General features: G+C 45.1%; 1 protein-coding gene across 2 annotated transcripts in view; it reads right to left on the reverse strand.

Annotated features, from left to right (window-relative positions):
- Positions 1-17,415, reverse strand: part of FECH (ferrochelatase) — a 101,544-nt gene that overhangs the window by 24,222 nt on the left and 59,907 nt on the right. The window contains exon 11 of one of the 2 annotated variants that reach the window (XM_053294894.1): positions 14,867-14,990. The exons of the other annotated variant lie outside the window; for it this stretch is intronic. Coding sequence (XP_053150869.1) covers positions 14,940-14,990 — 51 coding nt within the window. The 3' untranslated portion in view covers positions 14,867-14,939. Of the gene's footprint in view, positions 1-14,866; positions 14,991-17,415 lie in introns of those variants that run through there. 2 annotated transcript variants of the gene reach the window in all.

The raw sequence follows: 17,415 nt of genomic DNA on the forward strand, positions 1-17,415 counted from the left end.
TGAAGCCCCCGCCCCCCCGTCCACCATTTTACCATCCCATTTATGGACAGCAACATTGTGGGAGCAGTTCAGTGATTCTGGGAGTAGGTGAAAGGGAAGCAACGGGTAAAATGGCCACCCTACTGATGGCAGTAGCAGACCTCCTCCCAATGGCTGCCATTTTTTCCTCCAGAAAGTTCTACAACAATCCTGTGTCATATTCTGGACCTTCTGGTGGGTGGGCGGGGATTGTGTCCACTTGCCAATGACTACCAGGAGGCAATGCTGCCACAAAATGGTGGTGGCAACAAAGTGGAAAAGTAAACCAGTTTAATCCTTCCACCATTCCCCAAAACAGGAGCCTAAAATTCTCATGAGGTATGTTTTAGCTTTGTCCTCATTTTCACCAATAATCTTAATAAAAGTCCTGAGGGAAATTTTGTTTCTGAAGAGAAAAATCATATGGGGAAGGAAATTTGATGATGAAAATCTATAAGCACTGCCTATGTGCTGAAGCACAAACTAAAGAAATCTTATCTGCTGAAGGTGAGGAGTTGGAAGGGATTCTGGTGGTCAGGAAAAAAACAGACGGCACTTGACTGCCCTGAAGAGCAATTGGTTCCTCACTATGACCAGTAGAACCAGAACAAATTACATATTAACAGGCATTTATTGAATCTATACAAATTGTGCAAGAAAAAAAGAAAGAGCATGATTATGCCTATTGAAGCAGAAGTTTGGAGAACATACGGTACCCTGGCCCTTATGGCATACATAGGTACCATAAATTCCACTTCTCACACCATATGGTGTTATCCTCCACTTGCTTGTGAGTCTGGGAAGCTGGAATCCACATTCATCAACTCCTGTTCTCACAGCTATGCCTCAGACAACAACAACCAGCCACAACCAACCATTCATGAATGCAATGCATAATGCCAGAAGCCTTGCAGGGAGGAAGACAACATCTGCTTCCCAGAGAGGGCTGCTGCCCTGTGGTGAGAGCCTGTGTTGCTGTCGTCTGCTGCCAGCCTGCATGCCCCCTAACTTGTTGGGCTGTAGCTGCTGCCCTGTGGGTGAGTCTGTATGGGATTGGGGCCAGGGGGAGTGAGTCAGCAGTTCCTGAGGACCATCTGCCCAGACTAGCCATATTTCTGGGTTCATAAAATGTAATAATGTAATGTAATAATGTGTTAATGTAAACCGCCCTCAGCCACTTTTGGAAGGGTGTTATAGAAATCAATCAATCAATCAAATAAATAAATTTTTTTTTGAAAGGGCTTCTTCAAAGAGCCAACACCAAAGGGTTCAACGCTTTGGGGGAACCACTTCAGGGGACAGCAAGGGCCAGGGCCAGGTGATATTATTATTTTTTTGCTTCTGTTGTTTTTAGGTCCTGGGTGTTTCAGATGTGTCTTGGTTTGTATGGGGATGGGGAGACAGGGGGCGCATCCACTGACTATGGGGTGGTTATTCTGGTGGTGGTGGAGAATAGAAGAAGTTAAGTTGGCAGGTCAGCACATCATTACAGGGGAAGGGAAGACAGAAATCTATTAGCCGTTTCCCCTTATGGCTGTCTTGCCAGCTCTTTAACCTTGGGGAGCAGTGCCAACCTCCCACAGACCCTCACCTTGCTCTTCTATAATGCAAGGTCTGTCCAGAATAAGTCAGAAATAACCCAAGATTTGACTCTGGATGAAGGGGCAGACCTGGTATGTATTACAGAGACTTGGCTCAGGGAGGCTGGTGGCCCAATCTGGTCCCAGCTTCTCCCTCCAGGATACTCTGTTGAGGAGCAGGTGCAGGGACATGGATGGGGAGGTGGAGTGGCTGTGGTCTATAAGAATAACCTCTCCATGACCAGGATTCCTGTTGAAGTGTCTGGCCATATTGAATGTGTGTACCTAAGTCTGGGGACCAGGGATAGACTGGGACTTCCACTGATGTACCCATTTCCCCACTGCCCAATGGAGTCCCTAACTGAGCTGATGGAGTTGGTCTCGGGTTTGGCATTGGAGTCCCTCAGGCTTGTGGTGCTGGGGGACTTCAATGTCCACTTTGGGACCAATCTGTCCGGGACAGATTGGTCCCATGAGCTCAGGAGTTCATAGCAGCCATGACAACTTTGGGCCTATCCCAAGCAGTCTCGGGACCGACACACATTGCTGGTCACACGCTTGATCTGGTCTTTCACTCTGATCAGGGTGGTGTTCCATGGGTGGGGACTCCTGTGATTTCCCCTTTGTCATAGACAGACCACCATCTGGTTAAGGTTGGACTCACAGTCACACCTCACCTTCGCAGGGGTGAGGGGCCCATTAGAATGGTCTGCCCAAGGTTATTGGATCCAGTAGAGTTCCAAGAAGCCTTGGAGGGATTAAGTGTTGGCTCTGCAGGTGATCCTGTGGATGCCCTGGTGGAGAATTGGAACAGCAAACTCACCAGGGCAGTAGACAGGATCGCTTCTAACCATCCTTTCCAACCCCTTTCAAGATTGGCCCCTTGATATACAGAAGAACTACAGGGGCTGAACCTGTGAGGTAGATGACTGGAGCGCAAGTGGAGGAAGACTCAACTCAAATCCAACAGATTACAACATAGAGCACATTTGAAGACTTATGCTCTGGCAATACAGGCAGCAAAGAAGTGATTCTTTTCAGCCTATATTGCGTCCGCAAGTTCACGTCCAGCGGAGTTGTTCAGGTTGTGAGAGGGCTAGTAAGTGGAGGTGGGAGGCACTGCTTTGCAGTGGTTCCACTCTTAACTCTCGGGCAGATTCCAGATGGTCTCCCTCAGGGACTGTTGTTCTTCAAAATCTGAACTTTGGCATGATGTCCCTCAGGGCTTTGTATTGTCTCCAATGTTGTTTAACATCTACATGAAACCACTAGGAGAGATCATCAGGAGATCTGGTGCAACGTGTTATTAGTATGCTGATGACACCCAATTTTTTTTCTCCATGTCAACATCATCACGAGAAGGCATAACCTCCTTAAATGCCTGCCTGGAAGCAGCGATGGGCTGGATGAGAGATAACAAACTGAGACTGAATCTAGATAAGACGAAGGTACTTCTTGTGTGGGATCAGTACTTGGGAGATGATTTTGATCTGTCTGTTCTGGATGGGGTCACATTTCCCCAGAAGGAACAGGTACGCAGTCTGAGTGTGCTTCTGGACACAAACCTCTCCCTTGTGTCCCAGGTTGAGGCAGTGACCAGAGATGCAGCTTCAGCTAATATGCTAGCTACGTCAATTTCTTGAGATAAATTTATTTATTTTATTATGTATTTAGCATATTTTTATACTGTCTAAAACTTGCATCTCTGGGCAGTTTACAACAAAACAAAATAAATGAGAACAGAAAAATTAAAACATTAGTTACAATCAACAACAGCAAAAAAGTTAAAACATTACAATTTAAACTTTTAAAACAATGTTTTAGAACAGTGTTAAAACTATTAAAACAGTATTTAATTAAAAGCCTGGGTGAACAGATGCATCTTTAAAGTGTTTTTTTAATTATTATTAAAAAAAAAAAAAAAAAGACCTCAGAACAGTAGTACATCTGCTGATCACCTCCAGACTTGACTACCGCAATGTGCTCTATGTGTACGTATGTCTTTGTACGTAGTCCGGAAACTGCAGTTGGTCCAGAAGGCAGCAGCCAAGTTGGTCTCTGGGTCATCTCAGAGAGATCATATCACTCCTATCTTAAAAGATCTACACTGGTTGCTGTTAAGTTTCCGGGCAAAATAAAAGGTTTTGGTTATAACCTATAAAGCCAGAAACAGCTTGGGCTCTGGGTATTTGAGCATCTTCTTCGCTATGAACCACACCGCCAATTCATCAGGAGAGGTTCGTCTGCAGTTACCACCGGCTCATCTGGTGGCTACTCAGGGATGGGCCTTCTCCATTGCTACCCTGAGGCTTTGGAATAAGCTCCCTGCTGAAATAAGAGCCTCCCCATCTTTTACAACTTTTTAAAAGGCAGTCAAGACATATTTGTTCATCCAGGCTTTTAATTATATACTGTTTTAATAGTTTGATTATTTTTAATAATTTTAAATTTTAAATTGTTGTAATGTTTTAACGTTTATACTTGTTGTTTTTATTGTTTTTGTTGTAAACCACCCAGAGACTTGCGTTTTAGGCGGTATATGTAAGGAGAAGTGTGCTGTCAAGTCAATTTTGGCTCCTGGCACCCACAGAGTCCTTTGGTTTTCTTTGGTAGAATACAGGAGGGGTTTACCATTGCCTCCTCCCGTGCAGTATGAGATGATGCCTTTCAGCATCTTCCTATATTGCTGCTGCCCAATATAGGTACCAGCAGGGATTCAAACCGGCAACCTTCTGTTTGTTAGTCAGGTATTTCTCCGTTGCCAATGCAAATATGTTAAATAAATAAATAACTTGTCCTTTTAATTTCAATGCGACTACTTTGAGTAATTTCCCTCATCATGTCAGCCACTGATTTTTTTTAAATTCAGTACTAATTGGCTAATATCAAGTATACTGTCTGTAAAACAAGAACATAATAATAATAGCCCTGCTAGGCCAGGTCCAAGGCCTATCTAGTCCAACATCCTGTTTCACACAGTGGCCCACCAGCTGCCTCCGAGAAGCCCACAGGTGAGAAGTGAAGGCATGCCCTCTCTCCTCCTGTTGCTCCCCTGCACCTGGAGACATATTGAGAAACATCTTGCCTCTGAGACTGGAGGTGGCCTATAGCCACCAGACTAGTAGCCGTCGATAGACCTGTCCTCCATGAATTTGTCTAAGCCCCTTTTAAAGCCATCCAAACTAGTGGCCATCACCACATCTGGTGGAAGAGAATTCCATAGAATAATTATGCACTGTGTAAAAAAGTACTTCCTATTATTTGTCCTAAATTTCCTGGCCATCAGTTTCATGGGATGACCCCCGGTTCCAGTGTTGTGGGGGGGGGGTTCCCTCTGTCCACTCTCCCTGCTCCATGAATAATTGTAGATACATCTATCATGTCTCCTCGTAGTCACTTATTTTCCAAACTAAAAAGCCCCATATGCTGTAGCCTTGCCTCATTAGGAAGGTGCTCCAGGATGAAGATTCCTCTTGCAGATCATAGGAACATAGGAAGCTGCCTTCTACTGAGTTGGACCATAGGTCCATCTAGCTCAGTATTTTCTACCCAGACTGTCAGCGCCTTCTCCAAGGTTGCAGGCAGGAGTCTTTCCAAGCCCTATTTTGGAGATGCCAGGAAAGGAACTGCTCTTCCCAGAGCAGCCCCATCTTCTAAGGGGAATATCTTACAGTGTTCACAGATGTAGTCCCCATTCAGATGCAAACTAGGGCAGACCATGCTTAGCAAAGGGGACCATTCATGCTTGCTACCACAAGACCAGCTCTCTCAAGATCAATGGCTATGCTTTTAATTAAGAACAACAGACTCTATGGATGAAATTATATCTTATATTAATCATCTCACTAGTCCTTTCTGGAGTAAATACTGTGCAGGCAGGGGCGTAATGAGGGTGGGGCAGGCAGGACACTGGGCGCCATTGCAGGGAGGGTGCAAAGTGCCTGTCATGCCCCGCCCCCAACTGAGGTCCGGAGAGGCGGCCCACCCCACCCCACCCCACCCCCAGTGAGCACTTGCTGTTTATTTCCCTGAAAGTGTCTATTTCCCTTTCTCTCCCTCCAGAGAGGGAGAAAAAGGAAGAATAACTGCTTTCAGGCAGGAAGCCCTGCCTGAAATGACGTCGAAGAGCTTGCTTAGGCTCTTCAGAGCTTGAAGCCACTCCCGCTTTGTATGTGATGTCAAAGGGGGCGTGGCCTCAAGCTCCAAAGAGCCTGAGCAAGCTCTTCAGAGTCATTTCAGGCAGGCTTGCTACCTGAAAGCATCTCTTCTTCATTTCTCTTCTTGCATCTTCTAGAATCCCTGCATAATTTTCTCTAAGAGGATCATGTTCTCTCCCCACACCTCTAAAGTTTAAGCTGACAACTAAGTCATTCGAATAGATCTGCCTTTTTTGAAAACCTTTTTAAAAACGGAGAGGGACAATGTTCCTAATACAAATCTCTCTAAAGGTTTCCTGAAACCTTGGCATAATGGGAGCAATGGGTACAAGTTCAAGCTAAGATGGAATTAATGGTTTCCCCTTCTATATTAGATGCCCCACCCATTTGCAAGTTATGGAAACAGGCACTTAACCCTCCTGTCTCACCAATAAAGCCAAATTGCTCTGAGGCACATTGCTTTTATGCTTGGACAGGGGCGTAATTTCAGTGCTTGCCATAGGTGTTATTTTCTGTAGATACGCCTCTGTGTGCAGGCGCATGCTCTGAATTGAAATTGTAGCAGGGCTAAGAGGGCTTTAATCCTTCTGTTTTATAGCTGCGTCCCTCACAAACACAGAGTAATCTTATATAAATTAAACTAAGTGTTTGTTCAGAAACAACTACATTTTCTACGTCCCCTCACTTTTTCTTTCTCACTCCACCACCCACATTCTCTACTGGAACAAATTTCTAAACAACAAAACATAAAAGATACTGGATAGAATGCAACACTTTCCTCCTCACCCCACGGTACCCAATCTGGGTAGGGTTGCCATGTCCCCCAGAATTTAGGGTAGCCCCCGGATTTTGTCTCCACCTGGCTGCTAAATTCCACCCAGATTTACACGGATTTCAAATGCGCTGCCTGGATTGCCTGGATTTTACTCTGGATCTGATCACATGGGAAGGCAGAAAAGGAGGGGAAAGTATACAAATCTGTCAAATAAATAAATAAATAAATATAAATTAGTTGCCATATAATTTGCATAATATGCAAATCCTGGAAAACTTGAATATGGCAACCCTAAATCTGTGGCACACCTCCCCCACCCTGCCCCTTTTTTCCGGGGGGGGGAGCTCCTATTTGTTCTAAAAACAGGTTTGTTTGTTTAAAAAATTAAGAACAGTTCGTATAAATAACAAGTATGAAGAGGTGCAATACTAATCAGGACCACGGCAGACGTGGAGTGAATCCACACACACACACTGTGGTCCTGATCTACAGGTGAAACTCGGAAAATTAGAATATCGTGCAAAAGTCCATTAATTTCAGTAATGCAAATTAAAAGGTGAAACTGATATATGAGACAGACGCATTACATGCAAAGTGAGATAAGTCAAGCCTTAATTTGTTATAATTGTGATAATCATGGCGTACAGCTCATGAAAACCCCAAATCCACAATCCCAGAAAATTAGAATATTACATGGAACCAAGAAGACAAGGATTGAAGAATAGAACAATATCGGACCTCTGAAAAGTATAAGCATGCATATGTATTCAGTACTTGGTTTGGGCCCCTTTTGCAGCAATTACTGCCTCAATGCGGCGTGGCATGGATGCTATCAGCCTGTGGCACTGATGAGGTATTATGGAAGACCAGGATGCTTCATTAGCGGCCTTCAGCAATTCTGCATTGTTTGGTCTCATGTCTCTCATCCTTCTCTTGGCAATGCCCCATAGATTCTCTATGGGGTCAGGTCAGGCGAGTTTGCTGGCCAATCAACACAGTACACTGTATACTTTTCAGAGGTCCGATATTGTTCTATTCTTCAATCCTTGTCTTCTTGGTTCCATGTAATATTCTAATTTTCTGATATTGTGGATTTGGGGTTTTCATGAGCTGTACGCCATGATCATCACAATTATAACAAATTATGGCTTGACTTATCTCGCTTTGCATGTAATGCGTCTGTCTCATATATCAGTTTCACCTTTTAATTTGCATTACTGAAATTAATGGACTTTTGCACGATATTCTAATTTTCTGAGTTTCACCTGTAGATTGTCCTATATATGCTGTTTAAACCAGGGCTGTGATTAGCATTACCTGTAGTTTGCCCTTTCCTACTCAGAGACTTCCCCACAAGCATATGTCAGCAGCATTTAAAGCCCTTTTCATCTGGACTCCATGGTCTGAGCTGAAAATAAAAATGTTTATTAATAATAATAATAATAATAATAATAATAATAATAATAATAAAAACAACCCTTGGAAAGGGCCCGATAATTAAAGTACCAAATCTAGTCAATAACATCTGTGTGTAAATAGCATCAGCAGCATCATACAATTTTATTTCTTAACTGCCCCATAACAAATTGTTCTCTGGGTGGCTCACAACAGAGGATTAAAACATAACACATTATTAAATCATAACGGACCAAAAAAGAAGAAAAGAAAATACAAAACACAATACACAATACAACGCAGCTTAAAAACACAATACAACGCAGCTTAAAAACTCATTTTAAGATTAGTTAAAAATCAGATCAAATCTGAAAACCAGAATTGTTCAGGTTGAACCTGGGTGAACAAAAAGGTCTTTACCTGGCATCTAAAAGAACAAAATGATGAAGCCAGGTTTTACACACATGACTTTTACCATGCATCACCTCTGGAATGAAGGCTGTGAGTCTACATACAGTATCAGCAAGATTTACCCCAAAGTCCCTGCAAGCACCAGGGGCCAGTACACACCTGACTCTGCCCCGCCCCCCATTATGGCTGCACATTCCGGCTTAATCCGAATTATGTCCAGTGTAAAAAAATTCTCTAGTTTCAGCGGCTTTTGGAAAAAAGCCCGAGGCTTCTGCTCTGCTCCAACGTTTATCTGTAATGTGCGAAGGGGCCATTGATGATACTTCGGTGCAGCAGCAGCAAGTGGGGCGGGGGTTCGGCTGGGAGAAGAAGAAAGTGAATGGCCAGGGTTTGAGTGCCACATTCTCAGGAAGGGAGGAAGGGAGGAGGGTGCTTGGGAGTACTGCCGACTGGATCGCCCTCAAAGCGTTCATGTGTGTGTCTGTCTCTCCTCCTTTCCCCCCCCCGCCCAGGTTGGTCAGGTGCCCCAGCCAACCAGCAAGCTGCAAGGTGCACCTTTCTCTGCCTGGTCTTTTCTGTCTGTAGCCTCCTCTTGGCTTCCTACACTTTCTAAACAGGCAGAGAGTGGATGGGAGGGAATCCTTTAATATGACTCTCTGCAGGGAGGCCTCCCCCCCCCCCCCGCCGCCAATTGGAAGAGGAGGCTGTGTGGCTGTTGTAGCGTTGCCCTCTTTCTCCCACCCCGCCTCCTAATCGCAGAAGGTCCCAGCAGGGCTTTAATCTGAACCACAACTCAGCCACCACCAGTTGATTTTGAGATACCAAGATCCAGTCCTGGGTTGTGTGAGGCGGTAATCAAGGCAAGCTGCAGCCACTACCAAATACTAGAGTCAAGTGCCTGGCTGTATTTCTGCAACTCTGGCAGTCCAGAAGGAGAGGGGAAAGGAAAGGAGAAAGGAAAGGAGACTAGAGCAACCGAGGTGAAAGATTGCCAGAATCTGGGAAAGGATGGGCAGAAAAGTGTGCTGATCTTGAAGCCGGAAAGAGGGGATGCACAACAACAGGAAGTGAGTGGAGTTCTGTGTTGTCCTAAAACACAAGCTAGAGACAGACCAAAGTTGACCTGCTATGAGTCCGATCAGCAGCGGTGGCTCTTGGAGGACGACCTCAAGCAGCTGCTTGCCTTAAAGGGGTCCAATTACAGTGGACTACTAGTGGAATATCATATTCATGCCCAAAATGTACAACATGTTGTAGATAAATAATAATAGACAGTCAAAGGAATGAGAACATTGAAGTTCATCTTGTGAAATGCAGAAAATATAATGAAGAGATTGTTTTTAAATGTCTGCTGGGTGGACATTTCGTAACTTCCATAACACCAAGTGTCAGCAAAGGAGAGTTTGACAGCTCAGTCTGGTGTGTTCTATGAGTGATTTGCAATTGCAAGCGCTGGGGGCAGGGCGGGGGGCAGAGAGGTTGTGGCAGATCGATGCAGTTCTGTGAAGGGAGTCCAGAAGGGGAAGGGAGGAGAAATTCCTGAGTCAAACGCAAGCACATGCAAAATGTGGGTCTTCCTGTGCTTTCAGGTTTGGTCACCATAGGAGCACAGCTTACACATGCAGGTGTTTGGATGCTGAAGGGAGGCGCCTTGCACCTTCTCCTGGGATGTCATTGGCTGGAGGGGAAAATCGGAGCAAGCAGTGGGAATGCACATAGGAGAAAGATTTCAGGGAGTGCAAGGAGGAGCACAACAACTATGTGAACTATCTGAGCTATGTGAACTGTCCATCTAATCCCCCGAATTAAACTGCCTCGAATCTACTGTGAAGTAGATTCGCTCCTTGGATACCCTGCAGCATAAAGCCATGTGTGAATAACTTCCAGGCGAACTTCACAGGGGAGGCTATTCCATTACCTGCTTTTTACACACTTTGCAATGGTCTGCACTCAGACAGTGGGTGGGGTATTCCTTGCCTTGAGTGGTGTTCCTTGCCCCAAAACCTCAAGATAGCTTGAGCAAGAATATTCGGGCAGATTAGATGAAATATCAGTCAAATTAAGGTACTGTAAATGTGTGACCACAAACCTAAAGATATGGATCCCCCCGGCGCAAAAACACAATAGCTTTTGCATGAGCAAACAAAAGAGGACAAAACTCAAATTTCAGACAACTGAAATTAGAATTTGCTGCAAAAACATGTTTTGTTCTTTGTTTACCTAAAGCTACTGATTCCCCCCAAAAAAACAATAGCCTGTGCACGCAGCATGAGTAAAGAAAACAAAATTCAAAGATCAGACCACTGAAATTAGAATCTGATGCAAAAACAACATCCCAAGCCGGTAATTCTTTCATTAACGAGCCCACTGCAGTAGTTAACAATCCCCCACCCCCTTTGTTCATTAAACATTTCAAACTGGAAGGACATTGCTGGGTTTTTAAACCGACTTAACTCTCTCCCATCAGTAAGATCAAATTCCAGTTTTGAAATTTATTCCCAAGCTTATTTATTCTAGGCACTGGCAACGTACTACATTTTGTTAGAAACAGCAACATTTGAGCTTCTGGGAGTCTATGAATGTTCACTTCCAGCCATCCATCATCGATGATCTTGATGCCATTAACTGTGCTCAAGTGAAGATTTCCCTCAATTTCCCATCGTTCATTGACAGGCCTTAATGCTTGGGCAATTGTGTCCATTTCTGCTGGTTACCAGGTTTGGAAGCATCAGCAGTGGGAGGGCTTGGGGAGGGTGGCAGGGGGAGATGGAACCAGAAAAATGCCACTTCGCGTTTGAAGGAATTCCACATGCTGTGCACCTGTCCTGTATTGTATAGTGCATATACTTTTAGATCCCTTCCTATCATATATGTAGGTGTCAGGCTTCTCTTGGACTCCATCCCGAAGGAGACCCTATCAGAGGAGGGGGGAATTCACCCAGCCTGGATCTCTGATCCCAATGACAGTCCCCCAGATCTTTCAGAGTAGTTGGAGCCAGGCAGGCCCCCACAGAGCAGCCCTGGACCAATGGGAACTCTGTGTCCCACAGCAAGGCTCCTGTCCCTACCTCGGTATCCCCTTCATTGCCCCCAAGCCCCCAGGAGCTGAGCTGATGCCACAACAGGGTGGAGTTCCGACTCTGAAGGCAGAATGCTAGCCTGGCTGCTCAAGGCTTACTTCTCAATGGGCCTACTTAGGAGGAGAGAGAAGCCCGCTCAGATGCCTCCTCTAGAACAGGGTAGGCCTGTGTTTTATAGCTGCTTCTCTCACAAACCTAAAGTAATCTTAATTATGAGTTTATTCAGAGACTCTCTATTTTCTCCTTCTCCTTTCTGACTTCACCCCCCACCTAGGTTGCCAGAACCTAAGGGGTATACTCGTGGGTCAAATGGGCCGTAACCCAAAGTTTGGCTTTAAAAAAGCCAAACCCTAAGAAACAAAACACAAAAGATACTGGATAGAATACAATAGCTTGTTACCAGACAGTTTCCCCCACCCTACACACACACACACACACACACACACACACACACACACACACACACACACCATTCCACTCATCCTGGGGAAATTCTGCCTTTCTACAGAAAGTAATGGAAACAGAGCACTGGCCTCTGTGCTTGTGCAACTTTCCATTGAAGCAGTATATGACCCACTGTCTTTATTTTGCCATGAGGCAGATTGCCTGGGGATGCTTGAAAATAAAGTATAAGTGTGCACATATGCGCTCTCAAATGCTCTGACCTCTTTCCCGGTTCTCTATAAGTTAAATTCCATAGGATGGGGAAGAGACATCTTTTCTCTAGTGCGCTCTTTTACTTTTCTCTAGCAAACCAGTGCTGACCCTTGACCAAATGGCGCCCTTCCCTTCCCTCCTCTTCTCCCCCGCCCACAGCATTATAATAATATACCATTTCCTTTCTTCCAAATCTCCCTCCCTCCTTGTTAGAAGAAAATCAGTGTGGTGCCATTTTGTCTTCCTTCTATCCATATGGGACTGCCAGGTGGACTGTCATCCTGCCCCAGATGACCCATGATAAAACTGGCCTATAGGCTGCCGCCTGAAGCAGCATGCTTCACCTTGCTTCATGACAGGGTCAGCTCTAGTGTAAAAAAACCACACACACACACCACCACCACCACCAAACAATTCAAGGGGCTTACTCTTCACTCCCACTCACAGCTGCCTGTACAGTGAATGTTGCTTTTTTAAAAACCTGAGGTTCAGCAGGTAGGTACATGGAATTCGGCCTAATTGGTTGTGGCACCAAGATTCTGAAGACCTGCCTCTTTAAAGATGCCATTGGGTAAAGATGAAACAATAAACTGTTCTGATCGCTGTTTCTATTATTATAATATTTTTATCATGCTCATATTGCCTTTATTAAGTGCTATTGTTCTCTTGTTAACCACTCAGAATGGAAGAAAAATGGAACAGCAATATCTAAAAACAAATAAATGTGTTTGAGTCCCATTTGTTTTATAAGTGCAACAAATCCATTGTGAAATTGAATTAAACAGTCTATTAAACACTGTTGGGAGTAAGGACAAAAACAACAGAATTCTTATGATCCTTGGCTAACATAACATAACATAACATAACATAACATAACATAACATAACAGGTGCTAATATACAAGCTAACATACTTCGCTATACAGGGATCCAGAACCCGCAGTTTCACGTATCTGTGGTTTGGAGATGACTTCAGAGGTCATTTCCAGCCACCACTTTGTGAAGAGGAGCCATTTTTGGCTCATTTGAGACAAAAAAACCCACAAAACCCCATTTCCCCTCCTGAATACTTGCAGAAAAATGCAGCAATTTGTACTTCTGGGGGGCACTATTGGGCAACTGGAGGCCTGTGGAGCACAGTAGGACACAATATTTCACCCATTTGTTTACATTTTTTGGCCATTTTCCCTGTGATTTTCAGTCCTCCAGGAACCTAACCCCCATGATCCCATTTCAGTTAGGACTCAGTATTCGCAGTCTGCTTCTCCGTGGTAATTGTGGGGAACGGAACCCCCGCAAATACCAAGGTTCATCTGTAAAGAGCAAGGATGTACTGTCACAACAAGAGAGCAGCCTAACAAAACTTCTCAACAGAAAGCAGCAGTTTTAGATGCCCTCCAAAATATGTCCCCAAGGTCTGTGCAACCATTGGGGACATATTTTCATGTGGCACAGAAAACTTCCTGGGGAAAGGGAGGGTATCAAAAACCACCTCTTCCCTGCTGCAATAGTGCAGTTAGTGAGGAAGTTCTGTTAGGCTGCTCCCTTGTTGCACCAGAGCATTCTTGGCAGTATGTCAGCCAGAGCGTTTATTAATATGCTGCTTGAGAAGCCCATGAAAGGCAGCCTACTGCAGAGTAATACAGGGTACCACAAGCACAGAAGAACCTTCAGCAAACTGCAAGGATTTTCAGAGGGAGAGGGGGCCAGAGCTCAGTAGTAGAGCATTTGTGGGGCATGCAGAAGGTCTCAGGTTCATTCCCTGGTAGGGCTGGGAAAGACACCTGCCTGAAACGTCGGAGAAGCTGTAGACAATATTGTCAGTGTAGACAATACTGAGCTATATAGACCATTGGTCTGACTTGTAAGGCAGCTTCCTGTGTTTCTGTGAGAGAAGCAAGCTCAGACACTGCTTCTTGGTAGGAAAGCAGGAGTCTTGCAAATACACAAGAGTTTTTGTTCTCTCTCCCTCCACCCCACCACCCCCAGTTTGTGAAATGTTGGAGGGTATGTGCTCATCTGTGGTGTGTGTGTGTGCATGCGCGTGCACAGGTGCATTTTCAAAGCCTTTCTGGCACAGAGCTTGGTGCACTATCATGGCCGTCAGGGGATATTGTTTGAGGAGAGATTTCTATTTATAATGGCTCTTTTCAGACACGGCTGAGCACTTGCTGCTCTTAAGCTTTTAGCTTCACTCGAGTATTTTGCTTTTCTGCTGCTGTATAAGGTTTTCCGGACCTCTGGGGAGTGTAAATGTGCCTCCACGTGCATTTCTGAAAGATCTTTGAAGCCTTGGCATAAATCAGCAGAAGTTAATTTTTTGTAATGTATTTTCGTAGTGAGACAATGAGACACTTCCCCTGTACTCCATGGAGGACCAGCTGCTGGGAAATTCTCAGCACCCTCGACTTCCATAAATGTCTGGGAGGACTGAGGTGTGCAGCCCTTCAAAGCCTGGACTCCATTAAATATTTTCTGAAGTGCCCGACTTTATTCACTTTTGATCGGTATTTGTTTTGCCTTGTGCTGAGATGCTGGCTAGCCACAAGCGTCATGTACTGACCTTGTTCTAAATAGACTTTCTTGCCTCCGATGACATTTTGTTATGTTTTGAGGTTTGAATTACTGCCAGTCTTCCTGAGATTTTTTTTTAAACCAACCCAAAAAACAATAGTTCTAATATAGTGCTTTTTTAAAAAAGCTATTTAATCCATTGCTCAAGCAGTGAAGTTTTCCCTCCCCCCCTTCTTCGCCTTCCCTCCTTCATTTCCCATTAATAGTAAGACAAATAGCTCTTAAAGGAGCTTTCAGAAATAGCTGCTTGGGCCTGATGAATCTCATAAGTTCTTCAGTCAGGAAGGAAAATATCACACTGATGTTGCTGCAGGCGGGAGGGTACAGGAGGAGGCAGAATTTATCTGTGGATGGAAAGAAAGAAAGAAAAGACACCCCTATAATTGCTAAGCAGTTAGGAGGGAACACTGAATGAATGAGGACAGGAGGTATGGATTGTGAGAATTATAAGTATTTGCTTCAACAGCATGTAAGACAGAGATGTCTTGGTGTATAGCTAATTGCCAGCCGGTTGTGTCCCTAGTTCAAATTGTGCTTTTGCCATAAACTCAAAAAGCGGCTATAGGCAAGTCATAGAGCCTGTTTTCACGCTCAGCCTAACCTAGGCTAGGGAAGTCCAGCCTGGGCTAGGCTGCGTGTAAGAACCGCCACCTAGACCTGATTTGTAGCCCAGCAGTTAGCCGAGGTTAAGGGAGCGAATGCTCCCTTAATCCGGGCTACCAGATCATGTGTTCAGTGGGGCTGTGTTTAGCCCCAGTGGACACAGAGATGGGCGCCTAAAGCGCCCATCTCTGGGGGGAAATCCCCCAATGCATGGTGCATTGTGAAATCTCCAGAGGCCAGGAAGCATCGTCCCGGCCTGCAGAGCTCCACGCCGCAGGCATATAGCACGGATCGTCTGGGAGTGTGGTCCGTGCTCCCAGCAACATGGAATCGGACATCTGGGGGGAAGGTGAGTTTAACAAGCCTCTGACTGCCCGCCCCCCGCCTGGTCATGTGCCCTTATGCTTTCTTTCAGGTTCTCATCTACAAGATGGGAATAATCCCTACTTTGGGGATCATCAAACCTGGATTCCCAGATCTTGTTAGGAAACTGCCTTATGCTGAGTCAGACCATTGGTTTACCTAACTCAGTATGGTCTACTCTGACTGGCAGCTTCACCAAGCTTTCAGGCAGGAGTATTTCCCAGCCCTATCTGAAGATGCCAAGGATTGAACCTGGGGCCTTCTGCAGGCAAAGCAGATGCTCTACCACTGAGCTATCATCCCCAGCCACAATAGCCTTTGGCTGTTTCCATCAACAAAAACAGATCCCCCCCCCAAAAAAAAATCTGGGCACCCAAGTTTGAGACTCCTCTGCCCTATCTGGGGACTCAGGTTTGAGAACCCCTGACCTACCGCTGCCTTAGCTGGGGACCCAGGTTTGAGAACCCATGCCTTACCCTTTGACCCAAGTTTGAGATCCTTTGGCCATTTTGGTGGCGTCGGGTGGGGATAAAGGGAGTTGTAGTACGACACCATATGGGGACCAGTGGTGCTCTTATCCCTGAACGACGTCCTAAAGTTCTTACCCCAAAGTCCAGGGCCTCCACATCCCCTGGGGGCCTCCACATTTTCTTTGGTCTGTCCTGGGTGGTGTGGTCACCGCCAGCCTACACTGAGTCGGCTGGCCGAGTGTGATTATGACCTGTGCCAGATGCTTTAGAGACAGAGGATATGGTGGGGAAAGAAATATGCAGGATGAGAATAGGGAGGTGATGCCTAACTTGCAGCAGAGGGAGGACTCCAGCAAAGGTGGGGGAGCTCCAAAGGCCTTAGGTCAAGGCTCCGAAATTACCTAGGTGCACTTCTGATGTGGACCCAAGTTTGAGAACACTTGCCCTACTTGACAGAGTGGTTGCATAGATTATTGACTACCAGTTTGTTTCTGGGTCCAATTCAAAGTGCTGGTTTTGACCTTGAAAGCCCTTAATGGTTTGGGCCTGGGATACCTGAGGGACCACCTGCTCCCAAGGGATACCTGAGGGAGGATGAGGCCATCTGAGGGGGTTCTGTCCGGGTGCTGACAATGAAGGAGGCTAGGTTGTTGTGCACTCAGGACAGGGCCTTCTCTGTTGCTGCCCCCAGACTCTGGAATGCAATCCCAGTGGGTATCCACTCCTCAGTCTCCATCACAGTTCTTAGAAAGCATGTTAAATCTTGGCTTTTTACCCAGGCTTTTATATGTTTGTCTCTACTTCTGCTTCTTTGTATATTGTATTTTGTATGGTTATTTTATGCTGGTATTTTAAATATTTTTAGTCAGAGTCATTTTTATATATTTTAGCTTAATATTTTAATTGTGTTTTTTTATAGTCTTGTTTTAATTTTTCTGTGTGAACCACCTTGGGATTGTTTTAATGAAAGGCGGTATATAAATGTAACACTATATTAAATAAATAAATAAACAAACAAATAAACAAATTTGAGATAATGAGGTCATTCACACAATCAAAAACTGTGTTCTACCTGGGTCTGGGAGCTGTGTGTGCTCCCAATTTTTGGTTGTATGGAAGCCAGGTAAGAGGAAAACCTGGGTAGAAGCTATTATGTGGAAGCAAGGTGGGAGGAAAAGCTACCCAGCACAATTCCACTTTTGAAGAAGAGCTCACAACAAATACCCTCAACGGCTTTGAAAACCCAGAGGTATTTAAAGAGCAGTTTGGGGTTTCTGGAAGGGCTGCTTCTGAAAGCTTTGCCCAGGGAAATAATCAGGTGCACACACACAAT

The sequence above is a fragment of the Hemicordylus capensis genome, chromosome 2, assembly GCF_027244095.1.
Source record: "Hemicordylus capensis ecotype Gifberg chromosome 2, rHemCap1.1.pri, whole genome shotgun sequence".
NCBI lineage: Eukaryota > Metazoa > Chordata > Lepidosauria > Squamata > Cordylidae > Hemicordylus > Hemicordylus capensis.